General features: G+C 37.3%; 1 protein-coding gene across 2 annotated transcripts in view; it reads right to left on the bottom strand.

Annotated features, from left to right (window-relative positions):
- Umad1 (UBAP1-MVB12-associated (UMA) domain containing 1) overlaps window positions 1-25,544 on the bottom strand; it is a 164,184-nt gene that overhangs the window by 37,750 nt on the left and 100,890 nt on the right. For both annotated transcript variants that reach the window (XM_055612756.1, XM_055612757.1), the window contains exon 3: window positions 7,746-7,807. In XM_055612756.1, coding sequence (XP_055468731.1) covers window positions 7,746-7,807 — 62 coding nt within the window. The remainder of the gene's footprint in view (window positions 1-7,745; window positions 7,808-25,544) is intronic.

Here is a 25,544-nt window from a genome sequence, read left to right as displayed (position 1 = left end):
TATATATATATATATATATATATATATATATATATATATATATATATTCAAATATCATCATGAAACCCATTGCTTGATGTAATTTATGTTATGAAGTCACCTTTTAGTTTGTAAAGTTGTACATGCTTGACAACAGCATATGATTTTCTCTTCAGATCCATGTTCTAAGATAGTATGAATCCAACTCAAGTGAGTGAAGTGGCTCATGAGTATTCTTGTAGCACTCAGTTAAGATATAAACACCATGAGTTTGGTGCCAGCCTGGACTATAGAGTCGATTCTGTATCAAAAATAAACACACACACACACATTTATGTGTGGTTTTGTGATATTTTGTTTTTTATGGGGTTTGTTTGTATATATGAGGTTCCTGAATATTTTTTTCTTTTTTTAAAATATTTTGGTTTGTTTCTCTGGTTTGCCAGTTTGTTTTTTAAAGACTGAGAGAGGAAAAAAAGGGAGTAGAAGTGGTTGGGTGGGGAAGTGGTAAGGTCTAGGAGGAGTCTGGGGAGGGGAAACTATAATCAGAACATATTGCAAGAATTTTTTTTCAAAAAGAAATCCATTAAAATATTAGAAACACTCTTAAAACATGAAAAGGTTTAAATAATATAAAGATATTAGTATAAATATCCTGAAATCATAGGTAACAAATGCAATGTGTGACTGGCCTGCTATTCTCATTTGCTTGCCAAATTTATTGGTGTCTTAAATTCTGCAGGTCTTCCTTAGTTACTAAAGCTCTATTGATCATGCTCTTTGCTAAGAACACCTCCTGCACAATCTGGTCTATAGTAAGCAAAATTAGGTTTCACTATACGAACATCATAAAACCATATTGCCATTCTTTTGTTTCCCTTTTCACCTATGTATGGCTGGACCAGTCAACTAACAAAATGACATATTTGCCTTCCTTTGGCAGTGCCTCAGCACCATGCAGTCAGTGGGCACCCTAGATTATCTCCTGAATAATTTTAAAGTCATTAAAATAACTGCATCTTAGGAACCTTCTATTAAAATTTGGATTAAACTAAATATTAGAACTAAATATTGTTAAAAGGGAAAAGATAAATGACTTGACTAATTTGAATCGTTTTTTGTCACACGTTTGTGGACTGTTCCCTTAATTGTAGAGAAGTCTCTTGGCAGGTTAGTCATGTGTTAGTGAGCAGCATTTCCTGGCCTCCCTTACTGAAAGTAGCAGTTTATGAGATGCAAATGAAAGCTGCTGCATCCGACTTTAAAAGCTCGTTAAAAGGCCTATTCTCTCAAAGGCTTTGCTCAGAACTCCTCCTGTTCTGAGGGAGATGTAGTGGCTATCCCGTAAGCAACAATACATGGGTTATGACAGACACTTTAAAAGCGGGGGTGGGGATAGATAAGCTTAAGACATTGGTGTCATCAAAGAGGCATTATACTCTTTCTCAACTGCCCAACTTAGGACATTTATATGAAGAAAAAGCAACTCCTGGTTTAAGTCACCAGTTCAGGACTGTCTATTGCTTGGGCAGATAAATGGATTTTGTATTCATCTACTTATGTGAATACCTGAGGGACTGCCATATTCTTTGAAAGGTGTTTAAAATATCCTAGCTTTCTTAAAAACACAATTTTTATACTTTCTATAAAGTTGTATATCATGATATTAATTCTTTGAAGATTGGCAATTGAAAGCTTTTGTTAAAATGCAAGTGTAGATTGTGAAGAGTTACATTTCAAGCTGTCAATATAACTGACTGTATCACTGTGAATCGAGTTATCTTTGTAGCTGGGTAGGCTCTAGGGGAATGGAACTCAAGGCCTGTAATTTTTTCTGTAGGAAGATTATATTTCCACTTCTTTCCTATAGAGAGACACACTGATGACAGCCTTAATGGGGGTACCAAAAAGAGAACAAGGAAAAAAAGAAAAGGGAGAGAAGAGATCAAGTGATAAAATGAGGGAAGGGAGGAATAGGGAAGAGTCAGGAGTGAAGAGGAGAACAGAAAGTACTTGGGGGGTGGGGGGAGGAGTGCCAAAGCTTTTCTCATTTCATTATAGAATACTATATGAACACCCTCCATAAGGGCACACTTTATTTCCAAACTTGTGCGTGTATTAAGTATCCAGTTGAAATCTTACAGCATTTTCACGTTCTCCAGACTATGACACAACAAGCTGTGGTGGGAAACAACATCAGCTTAGAAAGAGCAGATTTGCCTGAAGGTTCGCCAAGGAAACAGTTGCTCTATTAAAGTGAAAACAGTTCCCAACGCTTATTGTTTATGACACTGAACTAGATACTAGAAACTCAAAATGATGGTTTGAATCATGTCCTCCCTTTAAAATTCTTCCAAGTGTCTCCAAGTGATAGACAAGCAAGCTCTAACTACGTGCTGTGGTGTGCATGTTAACACAAATGTACCAAGGACAACGGAGTTCATTCCAAGGGTGGTCAGGGGAAGCCTCACAGAGAACTTGATGCCTACTTTGGATCTTCAAGGATAAAAGTAGGTTTTGTGGCACCATAAAGAGGTATGTGTATTTCATCCAGACAGAGTGCACAGAAAGGCCAGGACATGAGCTTATTTTTTTTCCTTTTAGATGAGCCACATTTTATCCACAAGCCCCATAGTTTATAGGAAGTCCACGTTTCTAAGGATTCACTCTCAAAGTTTTGAATCTATGATTATATTATTAGGAATTTCACACTAAACAAACTACTATAAGAACAGAGGAAAATAGTTTTGCTGTAGGTATCCCTGTAGCTGTGTCAGTACTCACATGCAAGCATTTTCTCTTCAAAAATGAAAAAAAAATCTAGGTGGAAAATATAATCTGACCCTTCTGATCTCCCCCAACTATATGTGCAAGTCAGAGTACATACTTAAAGCACATTAGGTCTCAAAGACTGCAACTGTATTATCATTTTATCTCTAGTTTCTGGAGTTAAATGAGCAAACAGCGGAGTACAGGCAGCCCACACAGAACTTGGGCATGTTAATAGTAAAGAGCTGCCAGATCAAATATAACTTTTCAAGTATGCCCAAATATTACATGGGACAAATGCTTACTGAAAAATACCTCTTGCCAGCATGGGTGGTGGCACTCACCTTTAACCCCAGTACTTGGGCAGCAGAGGCAGGAGGAGTACTGTGAATTTAAGACCAGCATGGTCTACACAGTAATCTCCAGGTCAACCAGGGCTACAGTGAGATGCTGTTAAAAAAAAAAGTGTACCTGTTGAAATCCAAATTTAAATGGGCTTGTGTTATTTTGTTACTAACGTAACAACCATAATTTGTAAGGTAGTACCTTTAAGTGTAAAAGGAAGCAGCTAAATGAAAGATCTATTACATTCTGGTGGCATTTTGGTTTTCTTTAGGGAATGCTATTAGCTGCACATGAGAGATTTACAACACATAATATAAGAAAGTAAGCTTAACTAGCTAGTAAGCTATAAAAACTTTCCCAACAGCAGTGGGATCTTATCTTTAAATGCTTTCTCCCATTAAAACACCAAGGAGTCACTCCTAACTAAGAAAAATAGATTAGCACCTTAAGAAATATTAGCGGTGTTCACTGATAGGCTCTATGTACTGCAATACCAAAGTTGTCTGTTATATTTCTGAAAGGCAAAAAGACCAACAATAACAGACAGCCATAAGACACTGTCCGAACAAATGCTCCTCAAAACAGTTCTGTCGGAAAGGAAGCATCCATTTATGTTAAATGACAATAATTTCAAACAGATAAGAGAAAAATCTTTTTCATGGTCACAGAGGTCTTATTAACACATCCTCTACCAATGGCTATAAAAAGAGGGTGCTGAGCAACTCTGGAGCCCTGGAAAGGGGAGAAGCTCAACTATTCCAGTCCACTGTGGTTACTTTCCCTGCACACTGAGCTTATGTGTTGAGGATCGGAATCCTTTCTCCATTAAGGTACCTATAAGAACTAGGAGGAGCTTATAGAGTATAGTGGTGGGACACAGATATCCACCTGACATGCATATCAGTCAAAGAAAAAGGAGAGTTTATCCATCAAACTTAAGCAGCACCCTCTCATTTCATGCTGACTGTATGGTCCTTTGCAGGACAAATAAAAAGACTGCCCAAGATATAAAAGGCTTTCTCAAGAAAACCACCAGTCTTGAAGTTTTGGGGAACAGATCGACTTGTTACTCCTTTTAGAGAAAGTATGTCATTAATTCAAGTATTACATTTACTTTCTCAGAAGGACCTTTACAAATTTCATTATTATGAATGTTTATCCAATTGTTTTTCTTTGCTTAATAAAATGTAACTTTCATTTATTTCAGTGTTCTACAACCCTTAAGCTAATGCTTTAAAAGTTACAAGATTTAAAAGTACTATACACTGATATTATCTTTCTCATTCCACAAAAAAGACAGGTAAACGTCACTATTTCTAGTGACATATTTCTAGTTTCATCGCTTTCGCAGAAGCTGATTGACTATTGTGTCCCTTCAACACGGAAGTTCTGCTCTGGCTGATCTCTTTAAAGACTCACTTTCAGTTGCTGACATGAGTAACAATACCCACTAACAAAATAGGTGACAATGATATTCAACGACCTTAAACTATGGTAATTTATAACTCATTTTTTGGTATGGAAATGTGAACGGGGGCCTCTGGAAACTGATATTCACTGAGAATTATGCTATCATTAACAACAGTGTATGAACAAGGCATGAACATCATCAGGAGAGGAGGTAGAAAGTTGAAAAATATCAGTATAATTTAATCATCTGGCTTTGGCACAGCGGAGTGCCATTTGTGCCTTCTTTATCCAGCCAGTACTTCTAGTCAGCTAGGCCAGGGCAGGCACTGCCAAATCTAAAACTAAAGCATAAATCACACAATTAACTTCTTTTTTCCTGGTAGCCAAATTAGCAACATTATGAAATAAGTGAAATTAATTTAATGCCTTACCTGGAACATAATCTATCAGAAATGGCATCATACCAACATGTGCTATAAGTATTCAGACAGGTTTCCAAGCCTAATCTTTAAAAGTCAGAATATACTTTACTTCTGAATGCACTCTACACTCACATCACATCTTCAATAGCCACCTGTGGCAAATGGCTACTAAACCATACAGTGTAGTTAAACTAAATGTTAAGAAGAGTCCTGTTAGCTGGGCTGGGTGGCACATGCCTGTAATCCCACCACTGGAGGAGGCAGGGGAATGTGAATCTCTGTGAGTTTGAAGCTAGCCTGGTCTACAAAGCAAATCCAGGCCAGACAAGGCTAGACAGAGACACCCTGTCCTGAAAACCAAAAACAAACAAACAAATAAATGAGCCATATTTCTTGTTTTAATCACTCCCTAATGTTTTTTACTGAGCTGCATGTCAGGCCCCTAGTGAGGTTATTTGTTCTTTTGTGTTAACGAACAAAGATGCTTTGAGGGGTGCAAAAATCATCAAGTAAAGCCCTCTATGTTCAAGCGAAGATTGAAATGTTTAGGTACTGAGTAAAATGTAGTCAGCTGGTTAGGCCCAAACTCAGGGCCACAGACTCTTATACAGTACACTGTGGGAGTTGTGAGCCTCAACCCAGAGTTTAAATGAACAGATTAGATGATAGTTTCTATTCTGTTTCTACATGAAGGTATAAGCAATGTTTTCATTTTTTAAAGAAGAGAAGTAAGTTTTTAAAGAAGAGAAGAAGTTTTTAAAGAAGAGAAATAAGAGAATTACATTTTATATGTTTAAGGTAAAGATAAATAATTTTGATTTTTTTGTTTTAGTTTCCGAGACAGGCTTTCTCTATTTAGCCTTAGTTGCACTGGACTTGTTTTGTATACCAGGCTGGCCTAGTACTCACAGCGATCCACCTGCCTCTGCCTCCTTAAGTGCTGGAATTACAAGCATGCACCACTGTGTCCTGTGAGGCTTTTTCATGATAAATCATAGACAGCCTCTTGCATTATAATTTAACTATGTGGTTTCCTCTGTAGCATCCCTATTTCTTCTGAGCCCTCTGACAGAAAACACTGGCTGATCCATTACTCAGAAAGTACTTCTGACACATATGAGTACATACATCAGCTCTAAGGTACTAACAGAAAGTCTAAGGAAGCAGCACAGCAACAAGCCAGGTCAGATCCCTGGGGACTACGCCCTTACAAAGCTCCTTTCCTTAAGCTTTGGAAGTCTTCATATAGATGAGCAAACTTAAGAAAACAGCAAACTGTCAAGTGTGCAGACACGTCCAGTTCATAATGTTAGTATGCTGCAGTGTCCATATGCCTCCCCACCCCCCAACACGTTCCACTTGACATGTGCAAACTGAATTCTTAAGGTAATAGCATTAACAGATATGGCTTTGGGGAGATAATTAGGTCACGAGGGTGGAAACTTCATAAGAGGAATTGTTTCCTTTAATAAGGGGTGAAGGTCAGAGCTCCATGTCCTGACAGAAGAAGGTGCCATCTACGAACTGAAAAAGCAGGCACTTACTGAACAGCAAGGTTGCTAGCACCTTGATCTTGGGGCTTTCCAGCTCTAGAACTTAAGATAATCTCCTGCTGTTTGTAAGCCAGGATTCAGTGTACAGTACTTTGTAATTGTAGTTTGATAAAGACACTGAGCACAACTGAAGCACTCATGGTGGTTCAATGCATCATCTTTTATTCCTATCACAGACGGTATTCATGGTCAACACTCACAATGTGCTTGAAGTAAAATAAAATTGAAGAGATCAAGGTACTTTGGTATAAAAGGTAGACAGTTTTTGTTGTCCTTGAATCCATTTCTTTTATCAATTTCTACCCAGTTCTTTGTATTGTGCCTTAGGCATAGTCAGTGTTTAGTAAATATTTATTAAATAAATGAGTGAAAAATGAATACATGTAAGTGAAACATGATTTTTATTCTTATTCATCAATTTAAATAAGTTTTCTCTTGATTATGAAATGTTTGCTTAGTAAAAATTACTAAAAATCCCTTAAAATTACGGTAACTTTCTACTTACAGCTCGTTAACTAACTGTAATTAATGCATTCATTGGTCAGGATTTTCTGGCCACCCTTTCTGCATTAGGTACTGGGGATCCTGTGCTGAAGCAATAGGTCAGACCCTGACCTTGTGGAAACACTCCCTGCTGCACTGACAAGTGGGAACATGCCACTGTGCACGAAGCTGCACACTCATGGCTCTCTCTTCCACCCGAGTATTATTTTAGTAGCTGACATTCCACTGAGCCTTAAGATGATGACCTCAGTGTGTAGAAAGAACCCAACATGCTAACATTCCCTCCAGGAGGAAACAGCCTTTTCATGGGAAAAGAAGACATAAACTGGCTTTTCTTCAGAATAGTCAAGAAGTATTCTCTGACAATGTGATAGGAAGACAACAGAATTCTCTACGGATTCCTGTTATCTATCCAAACATGCTAGGGAACAAAATTCACTCAGAAATGGTCAAAATGTTCTAACTGAAGAACTCTATTTCTCTCTTCTGCACCTGTTTCCTCTTAATTTCCAGGTCTCCGTTTTTCTTCCACCCTCTCTTTCTCTCTCCGGTCCTCTCTTCTTTTCACCTCCTTCCAAAAGGTCCTGTTTCTAGAACTAGAACAAGCATGATGGCTGGGAGGCCACTCCCTGTACTGCTCACCACTGGCTTTCATAGACCACATACTTCTCGGTGTTTGGGTAAATCCATCCTCAGGAGACACTTACTACCTCGGTTACTCCCTCAGTTTTACTCCAAAGGATTCTTGCGGCACTTTACTTACCTCTGAAGACTGGCTGCTTTCTACTTCGGGAGGTTTACGTCTCATCTCATTTGTTGTATCTCCTATGAGACAGAAAGAGAACTTTATTGTCACAAGGTTATCTTCTGTTTGCTCACAGTGCTTTTTGTTCCATGACATGGAAGCGACCACTATTTCCTTTCTTACAAAGCAAACAAATTAATTTTTAAGAGCAATAAAATATATTTTACACAGTTCTCATGAATCATTCCATAAACATACACTAAAATGTATTCTGGTTTACACTGAAAAAATAAAATTGATTTGTATTGTGTATATCAAGTCATATTTTAAATAAATCAAAAAAGCTGTTATAACTTGAAGACAGGCAAACTATCTTAAAATACAAATTTCTTTAAGACATGAGTAATCATTCTCCAATTTTGTTTTCATCAGGCTTAATCTTTACGTTTTTTTTTTTTTTTTGGGGGGGGTCCCTGTGGATTAAAAGTGGATATGTATGTTTTTGTGTAAAGCAAATGGAAGACAATCTGCACAGCAGGAAAGAACAATGAAAATATAAATAGCCTTCGTTTGGTTAGTACTATGATTTTGAAGTCTAATGCCTCAGAAGATCCTATTATTAAATTAATTTGGACCAGGCTGACGTAAAGACATGGAATAGATGTACAGTCGAGCAAGTATAGGCAAACAACTTACGAATGGTCTGCTTTAATTTGCTTATTACTAATAGTTGGTGATTGGCAAATGGTCAGTACATACCTAATTAGCCTAGTTCTCTGAAGCATAATCAGAAGCTAATTTAGTAATCTGTAAATTGTTCTTCCCATGAAATTAGGTCAGCTTAAGAATGTACGTAACAGTGAAATTATCAAGCTTAAAGATAATGGTTTGGTTGAAATCAAAGGTAAGGAATTTCTTAATGTTAAGAAATGTGAGCATAAAGCATTACAAGTTTACACTGTAAACTTTTTCTTATGAAACACTAAAGCTTAGTTTATCAATGGTGACAATTAAAAAAAGGCTCTTGAAGACTCTACAGAACTAAATAAAACTTGTTATAATTGAGAACCACGGGCAATTAAAATGTCTGATATAGTTAGCATCTCCATGTATTTCAATATAGACTAATCAATGCACATTACAATCTATCAGCTATGTTTTCAATTGTATGCAATATGACTGTTGTTGAGCAGCATTCACCACAAAAAAAGTTATTCAATATTTATTGGTGAGGAGGAGTGGGAGCTGGAGAGAAAGAAATCATCATGAGGCAAGGTGGATCATGAGCATGTAGCAGTAAGGACAGACTGATGGTTCAGAAACTGCCCAGGAGTCATCAGATTGGGGACTGAATTCTATGGCTGATGGTCCCACTTATCCATCTTGGTCCCTTCATCCATCTTGAAAGCCAACTGTGTAGCACCATCAAATCTTTCTCTGATGCTGACTCTCTCACTTCCCTACCATGTTTAGAGGATTCTAGCACCACACCGGATGTCCAAGGCTACTCAAGAGGAACCCTGCTACTTAGCCATAAACAGCTTTGAAAATGAGGAGGCTGTGTGCTTCTTGTACCTAATCCAGATGGCAATTTCACAGCTCGGAGACTTGGAAGAACTGGCCAGATGGATGGAAAGACTTAGGGGTGAATGTATGATCAGTGTTACTTTTAGGGTGTAGTAATGTCATCAGAGAAAAACTACAAATTCAGGTGGTCTCAGCAGAGGTTCCTCCTAAATAATTCAAGAAGGTTGTTGAGCTGAAAGTGACCAACACAGTTTATGAGTAAAGCATCATTCAGTTTAGAAAACAAATATTTATTGGTTTAATGAATTAGGAAATTTCTCTTTGTAGTATTTCACTAAAAATCTGTGGTGAACACTTCAAAGATAGCCAGTAAATCTTGTATTTGAGCATGTAATAATACGTTTCTTCTAAAATTTGTAAAATTTAAAGGACAATATTATGAAATATTATCTTTTTACTTTATTTGTAACATAATTGTAAAAACATCTTTAAAATGTAAAAAGTTAATATAGTATATTTTTCAAAAATCATACAGAAAGAAAACCAGCACAGATTTGGTCTGTATATAATAGCCAGATTTGGTGCTGGTCCACTCCCTCCACCATATTCTCGCCATTCCTTTTTGCTTCACTAGGCTCCACACACTATATGTTTTCTTTTCTTCCAATGGTAACTAGTTCTGGCCAGAGATAGTTTATGTCCTTTCTTCTGGCCTATTAAAGCAAACATACAATGCCCTTGGTGTTTTTCCCAAGTTTTAAAGATCAGAAATAGTTTCACCAGAAGTAAAATTCCTCCTGTACTATAAACATGTTATTTTCTTTGTTTAAAAATGGAGATTGTATTTTCAGTAAATAATAAAGGCTACACATACTAATAAGGCTCACTGTGATCTTAAAGGACAAATGTGAAATAATTTAGAGGTTGTCTATTTTTTGTTGTGAAGGGACAGAGAGTAAACATGTTGGGCTTTGCAGGCCATATGGTTTCTGTCACAAATTCACAACTCCACCACTGTAGCCAAAAGCAGCCATAGACATCATGTGAGCTAATAAGTGGCTATGATCCAAGACAATGTTATTTATGAAAACAGCTGGCAGGCTGGAGAGTTTACTAATCCCCATTGTAGAGGAATATTTGCACTGTGCATTTTCTGGGATTAAAATAAAAACAAAACAAAAACATTTGCACTTTTCAAGGAGATGAGAAAGGGAGGGTCAGAGTTCATCACCATGACCCAATTCTATTGGGAAAAGGTCAGCGTGGGAGAGGAGAAATAGTATAAGAAAGTGAGCACTAGGCCTAAGGGAAGAGACAGTAGAGAAATTTGTGGGCTTGGGAAGGAGACAAATGTACTCTTGTAGAGAAGGTTTGGTGGTAGCAAGGGGGAGAATAGATCCATGTATGCCCCATTAGCACTTGGTCCTGGACACTCTTTTCTCTGTGGGTTGGTGAGTTTGAGAGGACCTAGTTCTATCTGGTTCTACTCTCTCTTTAGTTTCTCTTGATAAAAGATGGCCATAGAGAACATGGTGCTCCAACAAGTTCTCTCCCAGTAGGAGAAGCCTTCCCCAACTCAGCAAAAGCTGAGCCTGGATGGAAATCAGGCTGAGAATTTAAATTAAGAAACCCACTTGCTTCTTGATTTAAACCACATTATTCAACATAAGTTTCTAGGCAAAAAGGGTTTGCTGTCTATTATGATTTTGTCTCAACTGGCCAAATTTTATATGAAAAGAGGATTGGTATTACCAGCACATCCTCGAGCTCCTAAATACCAGGACTAGACTAATATGAACATAATTGGAGTTTGCCTCCCTATAAGAAGATAGGAGTAGGATGCAACTAGGAGAGATTATATTGAGCTCAACACAACGAGGGAAGTCAGGCCTGGTCCTAGAAACCTAGCCAACTATTTTGGGTTATTACAGTTAGAGATTTTGGAGAACCTACAACCAATTTACTAAACTAGCACAATCCCTAACTATATTCTATATATTTGTCCTTACACCCAAGGTAAGTCCTTCTCACCCCTAGTCAAGGAAACTTCTCTTTGCAACAGACACAGAAAACCCATCAAAATGCAGTCTAGTCCCAACCAATATATCTCAACACAACTCCTGCACCCAAGGCTCAAGGATCATTGCAGAAGAGGGGAGGAAAAACTGTGAGTTCAAGAAGAACAGGAAGTTTACTGTGAAATTAGCTTTCTTAGAAATGTCACAAACTACACACACGAATTCTACCCAATATGGCTCCTAAACAAGACCTGAATAAGAATGACACCAACAGACATGCTAACAAGAAAGGGAAAAAAAAAATATCATGAAGCTTTAACCCTAGACAAAGAACTACAGGTAGCTAAGGAAAGCTGAGAGTAGGAGAAACAGTCCTCCCCAGGGAAGATCACACCAATTGGTTATCCAATGCCACATGGTTAACCCCAAAAGCAAGTTCACACAAGTAATATTATCCTGACTGAGCAGCAGGCTGTATTTGGGAAAACACACACAAACACACTTAACAATTAATTAAAAAAGAGGCCACGAATTTGAAAGAGGAGGTAGAAGGAGGGTTTGGAGGGAGAAAAGAAGAAAATAATGCAGCATATAAATTATTATATGCTATATTATATATGTAATAATATATTTCTCATGCATATGAATATGTATTATAATCTCAAAAAAAACAAAAGGTAGAAAAAAATTTTTAGTAGGATAAACCTACTAAAATCTGTACACCTAAAGAAAATAATCAAGAAGGAAGAATCTGGCTAAAATGCTCAATCCCTATTCAGGAAGGCAAAGAGGACGGACATCAGAAGAAGGAGAAAACAGGAAACAGGACAGGAGCCTACCACAGAGCGCCTCTGAAAGACTCTACCCTGCAGGGTATCAAAGCAGATGCTGAGACTTAGGCCAAACTTTGGGTAGAGCACAAGGAATCTTATGAAAGAAGGGGGAGATAGAAAGACCTGGAGAGGACAGGAGCTCCACAAGGAGAGAAACAGAACCAAAAAATCTGGGCACAGGGATCTTTTTGAGTCTGATACTCCAACCAAGGAACATTCATGGAGATAACCTAGAACCCCTGCACAGATGTAGCCCATGGCAGCTCAATCTCCAAGTGGGTTCCCTATTAATGGGAACAGGGATTGTCTCTGACATGAACTGATTGGCCTGCTTTTTGATCACCTCCATCTGAGGAGGGAGTAGCCTTACCAGCCACAGAGGAAGACAAAGAAGCCACTCCTGATGAGACCTGATAGGCTAGGATGGGAAGGAAGGAGAGGAAGACCTCCCTTAGCAGTGGACTTGGGAAGGGGCATGCGTGGAGAAGGGGGAGGGAGGGTAGGGTTGTGAGGGGGCTATGAGGGGATACAAAGTGAATAAAGTGTAATTAATAAAAATTAAAATAAAAATATTAAAAAAATAGAAAACAACAACTAAAACTATATTATATGATATTCATAACTAATCATAAAATCAATTCATAGTATGTTAAGTATATACCTCTGTAAATATAATTTTATCTTATTGAGATTAAAGAGACTCCTAAATAAAAAAAAAAGGTAGAAAAAATTTTCTTTTCTTTATTGAAAAGGATTTATTTCTAGAATTGAGTACATGAGAGTATAATCTACAAAAAAAATTATTTCAAGGTGTTCACATATTAAAAATGTTTCTATGGTCAGAAATATGAGAAAAAACTTCAGAGCATAAGTTCGCAGTTAATTTTTAGTGCATTTTAGTATCTGAAAAATTGTGTAGTAGAGATATGACAAATATTTTTTCATAGTGCTTTTTTTAAAAAAATAAAAATTATGGAGCATTTTAGTTACCTAATGCCAGTAAATATATACAAAGGCTCATTAACATTTTCTGGGAAATGTAGGTAAAGAATTTTTTTAACAGTGATGGCCTAACCCACTGATTTTTAAAATACGTTATATTTACCTGACACTTTATGCCTTTCTAGTACTTTTTCACAATGTCCTGTTAATTCACTGTGTTGCATTTGGAACGTGGCTGCGTCCTACCACATGACTTATTGCAGAAGAGCTGATAATCTACAGAGGAGAAAAAGCTAGCCAGCCGCCTTGAAGACACAGGAGAAAGCCCCAGTTAAAACTTAAAAACATCTTGGAGTGGAGGTGTATGTGCAGGCCTGGGTGCGTGTGCATAAGGCGTGGTGTGTGTGTGTGTGTGTGTGTGTGTGTGTGTGTGTGTGTGTGTTGGAGGAAGTATGAAGGAGACTAATAAGAACAAAGTTATGTATGAAAATGCTGTAATGAAACCTATTACTTAGTATGCTAATTCACAAATCTAATACTTAAAAAAATGAAAAATAAAAATATCACTGCAACAAATTCTACCAATTAGAGATTCATTAGAGTTAATGAGCTCTGCTTTTAAAATGCAAATACCCTCTGGGAGTGTTTGCAAATTAGTCATTCAGCAAGTGAAGTAGTGGAAAGAACAGTGCAATGGCCATGCCATTAGCTCCTTTTTAGTCTTCAGTCACACTCTTTATACGAGGCAGTCTGGCAATCTAGAAAGAGAACAGCTTTGACATCTGTCAAGCTCCACCCAAATCCCTTACTACTTCTAAGACCTTATGTAAGCTCTTTCAGCCTCAGTCTCTTCATCTGAAAAATGGAGATGGTGATACACAAGGTGGCTGTTAGAAAGATGAAATGAGTGAACATGACAAACGCTGACTGTAGAGAGGGCAAGAGAGCCAGAAGGCATGGTACTGCTGTGAATGGAGGTGTCACTGCTATCCTGCCTATGTATAGTACCTGCAACCTTTTCTTCAGTACAATCAATGCACTGAATGTCAGTGTTCCCTCAAAATCAACACATTAATGTCTAACCGCCAATGTGATAATATTAGGAGGTAAGGCCCTGACTGGGTCATGAGGGTGAACACTCATGAATGGGATTATACTAGTACAAGGGTCTAAAGAGGCCACTGTTCTTCCCTTTCACCATGAGAGAATGTTTTTGTACGGTCTGCATAGTATAATGCAAGCCCTTGCCACATGGCATATCTGTCAATAATTTGACCTTGCACTTCTCAGCCTCTAGAACTGAGAAATAAGATTTTTGTTCTTCGTAGACTACCCAGTGCATGGTATTTTGTTGCGACAGAAAGAGGTAGTGAAACTGACAAATGACCCACACACTCTCTGGGAGTGATGTGAGGCAGGCTTCCTTAGAGCTGCTCAACAGAGGCAGTGGCCTATTAGAACCAAGACTGCTGAAGATGCATTTATTCCACGACATACTATTTCTCAAAAATTGAGTTAGGTTATCCAGTCCGGCTGAGTACACATCTAAGTCTCTTACAGTTCAGTTTAGTTCTTCCTACTTTTTCTAATTTTGTCAGTCTACTTGTGTGCTTTCCATCAGAATGAAGGAAAGGGAAATATACAGAAAAGCAACAGAACTAATTGCTCCATAAATGGCCTGCCCAGGACCCTGCTCAGATTTTGTTGACAAATAGAAAATGAGCAATGAAGGATGGAATGTATTTAGAAAAAAAAAAGTAATTAAAAGTTCAAGCACATAAAATTTAAAGACAAATCCAAATGATACCAAAGAACATGAAATTAGCATACCAAAATTATTAGCAGGATACATCAGCAATGGATAGAATAATGACATCATTCTGGTGACAAAGTGAATGGTTCACAAACATCTGCTGAATTGGCTATAGGCAAAAAGGAACAGGAAGAATGGATTCTAAGATTGTTCAAGGTTTTGGAAAAGATAAATGTCACCCGCTTAGCCCTCATGAATCTGAAAGGAAACACCTGAACTGGCATGGAGAAAGAGGTGAACAGTGAAAATGCAAGGCAGGGTCACAGTATTTACTGGAAAGAAAGCAAGTAAAATAATAAAACAGTCAATGCCAGGTTTATTAGCCATAAACTTGAGCTCACAGCACTGGGTGCAGCAGAAGTAACCTCTGCCAGCTCTGGGTCAGAAAGCACAAGCCAGGAGGAAAACCTTCAGCCTCAACTGAAAGACTGCTGCAGACAGGATATCTGCCTGAGGGAATGGAGACTCTGGAGCCACAGGTATGACTGTTGCTACGTTCATGCCTGTCTTCCTCCCAGCGCTAGTGAACTTCTGGGAACCCCACCCAGGATAGCACATGTTACCAAAGATATTAGGATCACCTCTGGAGGTTTTCGGTCTCATTAACAATAATAATAATAAAGACAAAAACAACAACAGAACAACTTAAGAATGGGCTCAGAAGAAAGATTGAGGATAATTTTATCAGAGTTTAAAGGAAAAATTCCAGGACAGGTAAGCTGTAAATCTCAGCAGCCTGGAGGCTGGACAAAAAGAGAGAAAGCCACACCATTTGTAAGCAGCTATGTGCAGGCAGGAAGGCTTCAGAGAAAGAGTGGAGGAAGCATACTTAGTCTCTGTCCAGCATTGGAAAGAGACAGAAGAAGATGAAAACTTATGCCACAGTCAAGACTCAGAAGGGTGGGACACACCCAGTGAGCCTCACAGTGATGGGACAGAGGGTAAGCATTATGGAAAGGAAAGCACATTATCTCATTAAAGAGATAAATATTCCTACTGTAACTTAGCATGGCATTAAGTGAATCTGCCTTGCTGAGCAGTGCTCACTTAAGTCAGCCCAATTAGAATGTTGGTTCTTCACCTAGGCCACAGATTCAGTTCTCCTGATTAAAGCGAAAACAGCTTTAATATGCCTTTAATGCTACTGAAACATTAGTCTGGGAAAAAGGAAACCATTCCTCAGTGAGATCCTGTTATCAAACCTCTGGGTGGGACAGTAGAAAATTTAGCACTACCACCTCCTCAAACTCCAGACCCTTACTCCCTACACAGACTAAGCAAGTGCTCCTGGGAAATACATGGGCAGAAGTGAGCTGAACTGATGTGGAGTTATGGACATACACATACTCATCAAGGCTGTGGGTTGTTGGCAGAAAACCAGACAGAATCCTGATAGGGAAGAGAACCCAGAAGCAAAGGAAAATAAAAGGCACTGGCCCAACCTTGGGTGCCGAAAACCACTTAGGCAAAGAACAATTATCCCATATGCCAGAGAGGAGGCAGTAGCTGGAGAACGGGGAAGGGAAGCAACATGTATGATAACTGAGAGCTGATTCTTGTTCATGAATCTGTCCCACCACTGAGGAAGTTTTGGTTTTACTAATTTTGAACAACACAGGGACCAGCAGACTTCTTCTAACCTACAAATACAACTACAAGAGACAACAAGGAAGGTAGAAGGGACTTCATCCATGGCAGTAAAAAAGAAATACTGACTGATATTTCATATTTTTATTTTTAAAATGTTCACTTTTGCATTTTATTTTTGTTCTAGTTTCTATTTTACTTGATTAGGTTTTCATGGCTGTTCTTTTGTATCTCTGTTATAAAATATTTTATTAGTTTCCATACTACTTACTCATATACTTCCCTCTTACTTACTCTTTCTTTTTACTTTCTCTATTCTCTCTTTTTATTTCTTATTTATTAATACTCTCAGCTTAAAGAAACAAAAACCAAGACAAAAAATTTTCAAACTACATTAAACCCAGCTCATTTATTTCCAAAGCTTATCTATCTAGGGTGAAACAAAGCACAGAGTACTTTGTATTGCATTTTAATACTGATCTTGTCAAAATACTGTTTTTGCCTTGTGTTTCTTTAGAACCAAAACCATTCTAGGACCTGAGGAAAAGGAAAGAGCAGTTATGGTGCAGAAAGCAGTATACAGATCAGGCTTTGGGGACCTGCTGCTGACAAATTCTACTTTAACAATTTGGAAACTTTGACTTGAGAACTCCTAACCAGACACCAAAAAAAAAAAAAAAAAAAAAAAAAAAAAAAAAAAAAAAACATAATTATAGAAAGATGTAAAAGCAATGGCTAACTAATTAAGAACTAATTGGTTCCCTGGTGAGAGTGAGCAGGTGGGATGTGTGAGCTGTCTGATGATTTGCTTGCTTGCAGAGTAGAAAGGCACAGAAAGAGGAAGGACCAGGTTCCTTCTAGAAGATTCCACACACCAAATCACTATCAAGCTAGCAGGTACTCAATCATACAGCAACCGCAACCCACTACATCCAGATACCCAATAGAACCCAATTCCCTCTTTGTTTCTCTACGTCTTCACGCTTCTCTAAGTCACTCTGCCCATCTGCAGGAACCATCGTTATTTTCAAGCTTGCTGAATGTTGTTTCTGTGAGATTGCAGTTCCATGAGGCCATAACATATTTATTTGACTTGCTACACTATTTTCAACATTGATATAGTGAGTGGTATAGTAGAGACATGGCAGGGCCTTGATAAGACCATATTTTAATGCACTGCAGCAAAGGTTCACAAGGTCAAGAGGAATGTGACATACAAGAAAATAAGATTCTGATGAAACTATGGTTAGGTGATGGAAGCTGAAAAGGATGTAGCATAACTGCTAGAAGGATATAAGTTTATTAATAGCACTTTGATCTGGGTGAAAGGCAGAGTCTGAACAAAAGGCCCAAGGAGAAATCAATAGGCACAGCTTTCACATAAGGTTTGAGCAGGATTTTTTGTGACATGGGAGGAGGGAAGTCCATCTCCACAGGACACAGAAACATCTTCCAAAAGTGTGTAAAGGCGGAATAAAAAGGACAATGAGCAAACAGTGACTTTGCAATTGCATTAGAAAAATTGACAGATCGCTACATATGTAGAAAAATGAAAGAAAAGATCCTACTGGATTCTACAGTTACAGTGAATTTGGAAATAGGTGGCCAAGATACTAGAGCTCAAGAAGCATTCTTACCTTAAGCCATCACTGTATGGCTTAATACCTTTACTATTTCACTAAATACAAAACTTTCATTAACAAGTTATAATTTGGTTACCGCAACTTGCAGTATTTTTAAATTCATCAAAAATAGTAAATAAAAAAATCCTACATTTATTTCAGTGTATAAAGAAGGAATTACTAATTCAACACTTACTAATTCAACACGATAAAATTGTAAATATATTTGCCATTCTAAAACTATAAAACAGTAAATGCTTAGATATTTAAACTTTTATTTCTAATTTAATACCAATTTTATAATATTATTTGGTTTTTGTACACATCTGTACATCAAGATTCTGATGTCAAATAAATCTCATAGTTATCTATGGAGCTTTAGTGAAATCTAAATTGAACTGGACATTGTCCAACTACAATTTAAAATAATATTTCAGTCTCCTGCAGTTATTTTAAAATGTGAAACATGAAGACAGGAAAAAAAAAAAAAAGAAGAAGAAAAATTAAGCACCAGCTCTATGCAAAACTTTCCAGAAGAGTTACTTCAGGTAAATCAAATTTTCTCAGTTAATCTTCTCTTTTCCCACCCGTGCATAAAAGTAAATGGAAATGAATTTCCCATGACTGACAGGGTCTCTCTCTTTCCCCCTCTCTTGCTGCCTCTCTCTCTTTTACTTTCCTCTCCCTGTCCTTCTTTCTCTTTCCCTCCCTTACCTTCTCTCTCTTTCTCCTTCCTTCCACTGACTGAAAGCACACTGTCCATGTTGAGGTTATGGTACCTGGAAAATCAGAGCCCAGTGGCAACTGGAGAGTAAAAAAACAGAAAGTATTTCTTCAAACAAGATTTCCACACTGGGGAAAAACTGGATGACATGATGTCACCTCTTCTGGGAACCATCAGTCTACCTACAAACCCTATGGTTAAAGGAGCTGGGAAGAAAAGAGTAAAGATATGGCTCCTTGTTAAGCCTCTGTGGTTAAGGGATAATAAGTAAAAGTTTCTCAGTGTAGAAGGCAGAAAGAAGGAGATGAAGAGTTAAAGAACTTAGGTTGAATTGCACCCTGGGTTCTAAAAATTAATAAGTAGATTTATATTTAAATAACAATTGATAATAAAAACTAAAAGTTTAAAATAAAATCATTCGGAGCTAACCTATTATTTCTGGTTATCCCAATTATCTGTTTCCCTATAAGATCAGTAAGTTAGCATTTTATTTCTGAAATTATGCAGGCAGTCTAGCTGTAGAGAGGTCTGTCACATACCCTGCCTCCAGAATAGCTCAGTCCCAGAAAGGCAGGGTGCTGGATGCAAAGGAGAAGAAGACATGGGGAAGCAATGGTACAAGAGCTCAGGTCATACCATTAGTAAAGGAGAAGCACTAAAAAATTATAAAATCACCATTTAAGAGCTATCACAGTAGTAATTAATCCAGCCAAGATGATTAGGACGGAGGAATGTGTAACTTTATAGAGGAAAAGTCTGGTCCATATGATGTTAAGGAAATGATCATATTGGATATCTCCATAAAGAGCAATAAACAGGAGTTTTGCACCTGACACAATGCAATCTTAACCCGAGTCTAAATAAGAATATGTCAGAAAATCCAAAATTGAGGTTCATTTGATAAAACAAATATCGTATTATTTAAAAAAAAATATTTAGACACTGGAGGCCAAGGAAACATTGAGGAATTGTTCAAGATGGAGGGTGAGTAAGCAGACCAGATAGCTCTCTGCTCTGTGCCACGGCATGGGTGAAACAGAAAGCCCCAACAAGCCAGCAACAGCAGGTTCTGACTCAAACACTGTTCTGGGAAGAGTAGGAGGATCTGGGCATCCATGATTCCGGAGCAGCTAAAAGGAGAGAGTGCTTTGTTTCTAAGCTAGATACACTGCCAGGTCCTTTGGCTTCAGGAAAAATAAAGAATGACACCCACTATAGTCTACAGGGCCAGAACAGAAGGAATCCTATAGAAATCCCATAAAAACCAAAAAGGAAAGAAGCATAGCACAGGCTCCATCCAGACCACATACTGCACCAGTAAAAAGAAAGCCGTGTGCTGCTTCAAGCAGCAGTGTGAGGGGAATCATCCTTTCAGTCAAAGAGATACCCTTTTTCTATCCAAATGGCCAATTAGTTATCAGAGAGAACATATGTATGCATATATAACAAATACATGAGAGCTGATTGCAATGGTGATTCAAATTAGAGCCTTTTGCTTGGATGATATCATTCAAGGAAACATAATAAATGAAGCTTTGAGGTAGCTAATTTCCTAATTTTGATGGCTTATGTACATGGATTATAGAATGTAGACAAAAGTAAATAAACAGTTGGAAGTAATGACAGGTCACTATTCCCAAATGACTCTGGAGAAAAAAAAATGTTTGTTTCTTTAACTTTAAAATCATTTTAAAACAAAGCAAATAAATGAGAATACTGAAGGTAGGATATAGACAGATGGATAGGATATATTGATAGGCACAGAGACATACCATTGAGACTCCTTTAACTCTACTAAGCCAAACCAAAAGGTTCTGGCCTCCACTTTCAGCTTTCAACTCAACTGACTCCACTCTAGATCAGGCTGTCAACATTTCTTGCTACATTTTCCATGAATAGCCACATAATCTTAGCCTCTTCTCATCTAACAACATTACCTTTCCTGCTATCTGTTCTGTTCTCTTCAGCCCAGATCTTGATCTTCTCTCTTAACATCTCCCAGCAATCTTATAGGCCCATCCTGCTTAGAATAAAAGTCACAAAGCTTACAAGTCTAGGATAATAGGCTCTTGCTTACCCTGTTCACCCCTTGGCTTCATATCTCTTATCCCTTTAACCCCACCAACTTCAATTCTGTATTTCGCCAAACTAACAACTTTTAGATTCTTAAATATATTGCCTCTCAGATGTGTCATTTTTCTGCCATGAGCTCTTTTCTTCATTACATCTCACCTCTTCCACTAAGCATAAATTCAAAACATATTTTTAAAAATGTGTATGTGTGCATGTATGTATATGCATGTAGTACACATACTTGAGTTGTGTTTATATGTTTGTATCTTCTATACTATGAGAGATAGTATAGAGTACAGCACTTTCAAGTTACTATATTCCCATTCTATTGTCAATAGGGACAGTGAGATTTTTTGATAAGCAAAATTTGTATTTTAATAATCTTCTTAGCAAACAAACCTCTCAGAGCAAGACACAGCTATCTATAATTGATCTGACCTAGTTTCATTTTATAAATTAGACAAGATGGATACAACCATCCTGTCTTTGTAAGGATTAAATGAGACCCTATAAAGTCTCTTCCTAAAAAATCAGCAAACTACCATCTCAAAAAAAAGGAGGGCAGTTAATCTCTGGATCGGCCTTTGCCAGTGAGTCTGTGAGTCTACACAAGAGATTATACATGAGACATTCAGCTATTGTTGTTGCTGCAGGCACAGAAGGTCAGTAATGTGGATTAGCTAGGATTAAAGTATTATTTTCTGATTAAATGTGTGGTTCAAGTTTCTAGGTACTTAAAACAACCAATCTTTAAAGAAAGAACATACAATTTAAAACGATTACAGACGAAATAATGAAATAATAAATATAAGGTATATAAAGGTAATCCTAACTGATGAAATTTTTGTTTTGTTATATATGTAGTAGAATATATTAAAATATATGATATAGACATTTTCTTTGAGAAGGTAAAAATAAGACAACATATATCATGAACACTTACATATTGCATGTATATATACAAATAAATGATAAAAAAAAGGAACCATTAGAAAGGACCAGAAGGAAGATACAGGGAAAAGTAATATCTGAAAACAAAAGTGAAAAGAATTCTATTTGCTTTGTTTACTTTAATGTTTTCATTGGGATTCAAAGAATTTCTTCTCATATTACAAGTAGAAAAAATCGAAAATAGGAAATGTGATGTTTATAAGCTAAGAGACAGGATAAAACCAGAGTAATATAGATGACAAAGGTGTCTTAAGAATAACTACTTTGCCTAAAGTGGTGACAAATTACATTCATATTTGAAACTTTATTAACTTTATATTTAACTGGGTAGTTTGATTCATCCTGCAAAATATAGGGCTAGAGAAAACAGCTTGACTTTGACAAAGATGAATACTTCAAGGCAAAAAAAAAAAAATAGAGGAAAATTTCAAGTGAATTCTATCTACATTTCTATTTTAAAAATATTTTCATTGATTATTACTTTTCAATTAATTTATTACAGATACCATTTTTCTCTTTCTGAACTTAAAATTAAAAGGTCTCAAATTCCAAAGCATTATCAGAGAACAAAAACTGCAAACATTGATAAAGGTTCACTAAAGGATTAACACAAAATTAATATACAAAACACTTTTCAAATAATTAGTTATAAATGTAATGGAAAGAAACTGTAATGCCAAAAGCCAATAAAAAAATCTGAAAATTAAAAAAATAAAATCCAGGTCCTTATATATGTTGAACAGCCTTATACGTATGTCCATATATACATACTCTAAAATACTATATAACAATGAGAACACTAAGATATAACTGCATAGAACAGTATGGATGCCTCTCACCAACACAAATACTTTTCAGTGAGAATGTGAGACAAAGAAATACATTACATAATTCCACTCATGTGTTTCATATATATAACAATCTGTATAACAAGTATATGTAAAAAAAATCTGTGCTGTTATCTACATCAAGATAGCTTTATAAGTTAAATGAACAAAAAGGGTAGGCCGGAAGATGCCAAGATCCTATAATTCGCTTGATGTACAAGAAACTGTACCTTTGCCCAAGTATAAATATGAACAGTGCACATGTAGTCGTCACAGCCAACATGACTATATACCTATAACCTTTCCAAGCTCCCTTATGAGCCCTCCTCCCTACTGACTAGTGTTCATGGTACTGGAAGGGCCTCTGCACATTATCAAAGGAGAAAGGGAATCATCAATCCAACTACAAACCCTGGAGTTTACAACAGTGAACTGCCTGTAATATATGATGGTACGACAGTGGCACAAACATTGTGGGAGCAGCCAACCACCTGATGACTGGATTGAAGGTCCACCTCACAAGATGGAACCCATGTCTGACGCTACTAAGGTGGTCAAGAACCTGAGACTGGATAGTCCATGGGCCTAGGGGAAACCCAAATACTATTATTCTGCTAAAAAAAAAAAAAAAAGCAATACAATGACTCCTAACAATATTCTCCTATACCCATAGATTGGTGCCTCACTCAGACATCATCAGAGAAGCTTTCTTTTGCAGTAAATGGGAGACCCACAACTAGACAATGTGCAGAGAGTAAGAGATTTTGGAAGACTCAGTCCTAAATGAGGTGTCTTCACCAACCACCACCTCCCCACCCCTAATCATCACAAGAGCTCAGGGAACTATGTGGAAGAGGAGGTGGAAGGAATGTAAGAGGCAGAGACGATTTCAAGAAAACAGTCTTCCAGATACAACAGGACTGATAACTCACAGAGACTATGGCATCATGCACAAAGTCTGCATAGGATCACTCCAGACAGGGTCCAGCACTGAGAGTGGGAAGTGGACACAGGCTCCCATTCCTAACCAAGAAGCTATCTGCAATTTATATCCCTCCAAAAGAAAAAGTTGTTTTCTCCTAGTATCACTGGGTATACTAACCAGACTTAAGTGTGGGCCCCACGCACAGCAGTGCACGGCAAACACAAAACAAACTCAATGGTATCTTTGTACACTTTTTCTCTCATATTGCTTTGTTTGGTCTTTTTTGCTTTGTTTTCTTTTACTGGTCTTTTACTTGTATATTATGGTTTTGATGATATACTTTTATGGCTTCTGTTTGGTTTGTGAATGTATTTCTTTAGGGTTTTTCCCTCCTTTTTTTTCTTTTTATATTCTGGTTTGTTTAGGTTCTTTTTGTCTGACTGTTTTTTTTTCTTCTAAAGAGATAAAGAAGAGACAAGGAGTTGGTGGGTTGGGAGGATTTGGGAGGAGTTTGAGAGGGGAAACTGTGATCAGAATATATTGATAAAACTTTTTTTTTCAAGATAAATTTTCTTGTGCTTCTTTGCAATATTTTCTGAGTTTACTTTCAATTTACTGATCTCCTTTAATCGAATTCTAATGAAGTCATTAATTTTTTGTCAATCTTTTAAAATGAAGCTGTTTTCTTATTAATATTTGAAAGTTCTCTTTATTTTGAATACAACCTTTTAAAATCAGATACATTTTCTTCCAATCTGAGATTCCTTTTTCATTTTTTAAAAAATATCTTTTGAAGATTCATTCTGACCAAATCTAATGTAGCTATTTTCTTCTATTACAGCTCTTTCATTATTTGTATAGCTATCTCTGATTGGATTATTTCTGATCCAAGAATATACTGCAGAGCCGCACTTTCTAGTCTGTGCTAAGTTAATCAGCTCTAGGTACTGTCACTTTACATGTAAGACTACCACCTATTTTGAGCTCAGTGTTGTGCACTGTTTGAAGTATAGACTGATTCCTAGGAGAAGTTGAGAGTAGGAGGGTCACTGACACAACTGGAAGGGCAAGCAGTTTACCTATACACAGAAGCCAAGGAGGGAGAAAGCTTCAAGTATAGGAAGTTTAGGCTGTCAACATACACATGAAGACTAACATACTAAAGGTTACTAGACTTGATGACGAAGTCAGTGGTGGCCTCTGAAACATGAACTTCAATATAATGGGGAAGACAGAAGGCAGACTACAATGCATGGAAACAAAGCATGGATAGTGATGAAAGAGTTCAAATCATTCTGCAGAATTTACAAGTGAAAATGAAGCAAATGTGACACTGAAAAGGGTTCAGTTATCCCTGTCCTGGAGGAGTAGAGTAGCCAAAAGAGAGGCAATACTTGAAATGCTGGTGAAGCATGGTGCAGACAGGCAGAATGAGACCTGGGCATGAACAGACTTCACCTTTCACAAACAAGAGGTAGAAAGGGAGAAGGAAGTTAGATAAGAGATTTGAAATAGTGACCAGGGAAGTTCTTTATAGCCTTGTTCTACTATAAAAAAAAAAAAACTTTTTTTCTTCTGTAAAAAAAGAAGAAGGAGGTTGTCTACTGAGAAAAAGAAAGAAGAGACTGCAACTGTGGCTTGAATAGGGAAGAGAAGGTTTAAAATAGCACAGTGAGAAAGTAGTGGGCAGAAATCAAAATGGATATAAATTATGGTGTTATCAAGGACCTTTGCAATACTCACAAAGGATCTATGTTTGGAAAGTTCAGTGTGTGCTGTGTTCTCTTTCTTTGGCTGCCAAGAACTATTTCTTTCTCTCTCTCTCTCTGTAAATGGATGAATGAAATGGTTTCCTAGGAATGAAGAAGTAAAGGTGCCTCGTGGCACTTCTACTTATGTTCTTCTCCAGGGTTACTGTCAGACTAACAACCTGTTTGGTATGTAGAACATGTTTTACTCTATACACAAAGAAAGG

The sequence above is a fragment of the Psammomys obesus genome, unplaced genomic scaffold (assembly GCF_907164565.1).
Source record: "Psammomys obesus unplaced genomic scaffold, mPsaObe1.curated_primary_1811, whole genome shotgun sequence".
Lineage (NCBI taxonomy): Eukaryota > Metazoa > Chordata > Mammalia > Rodentia > Muridae > Psammomys > Psammomys obesus.
The sequence above is the reverse complement of the archived record's forward strand: the minus strand, read 5'-3'. Positions and strand labels throughout refer to the sequence as shown.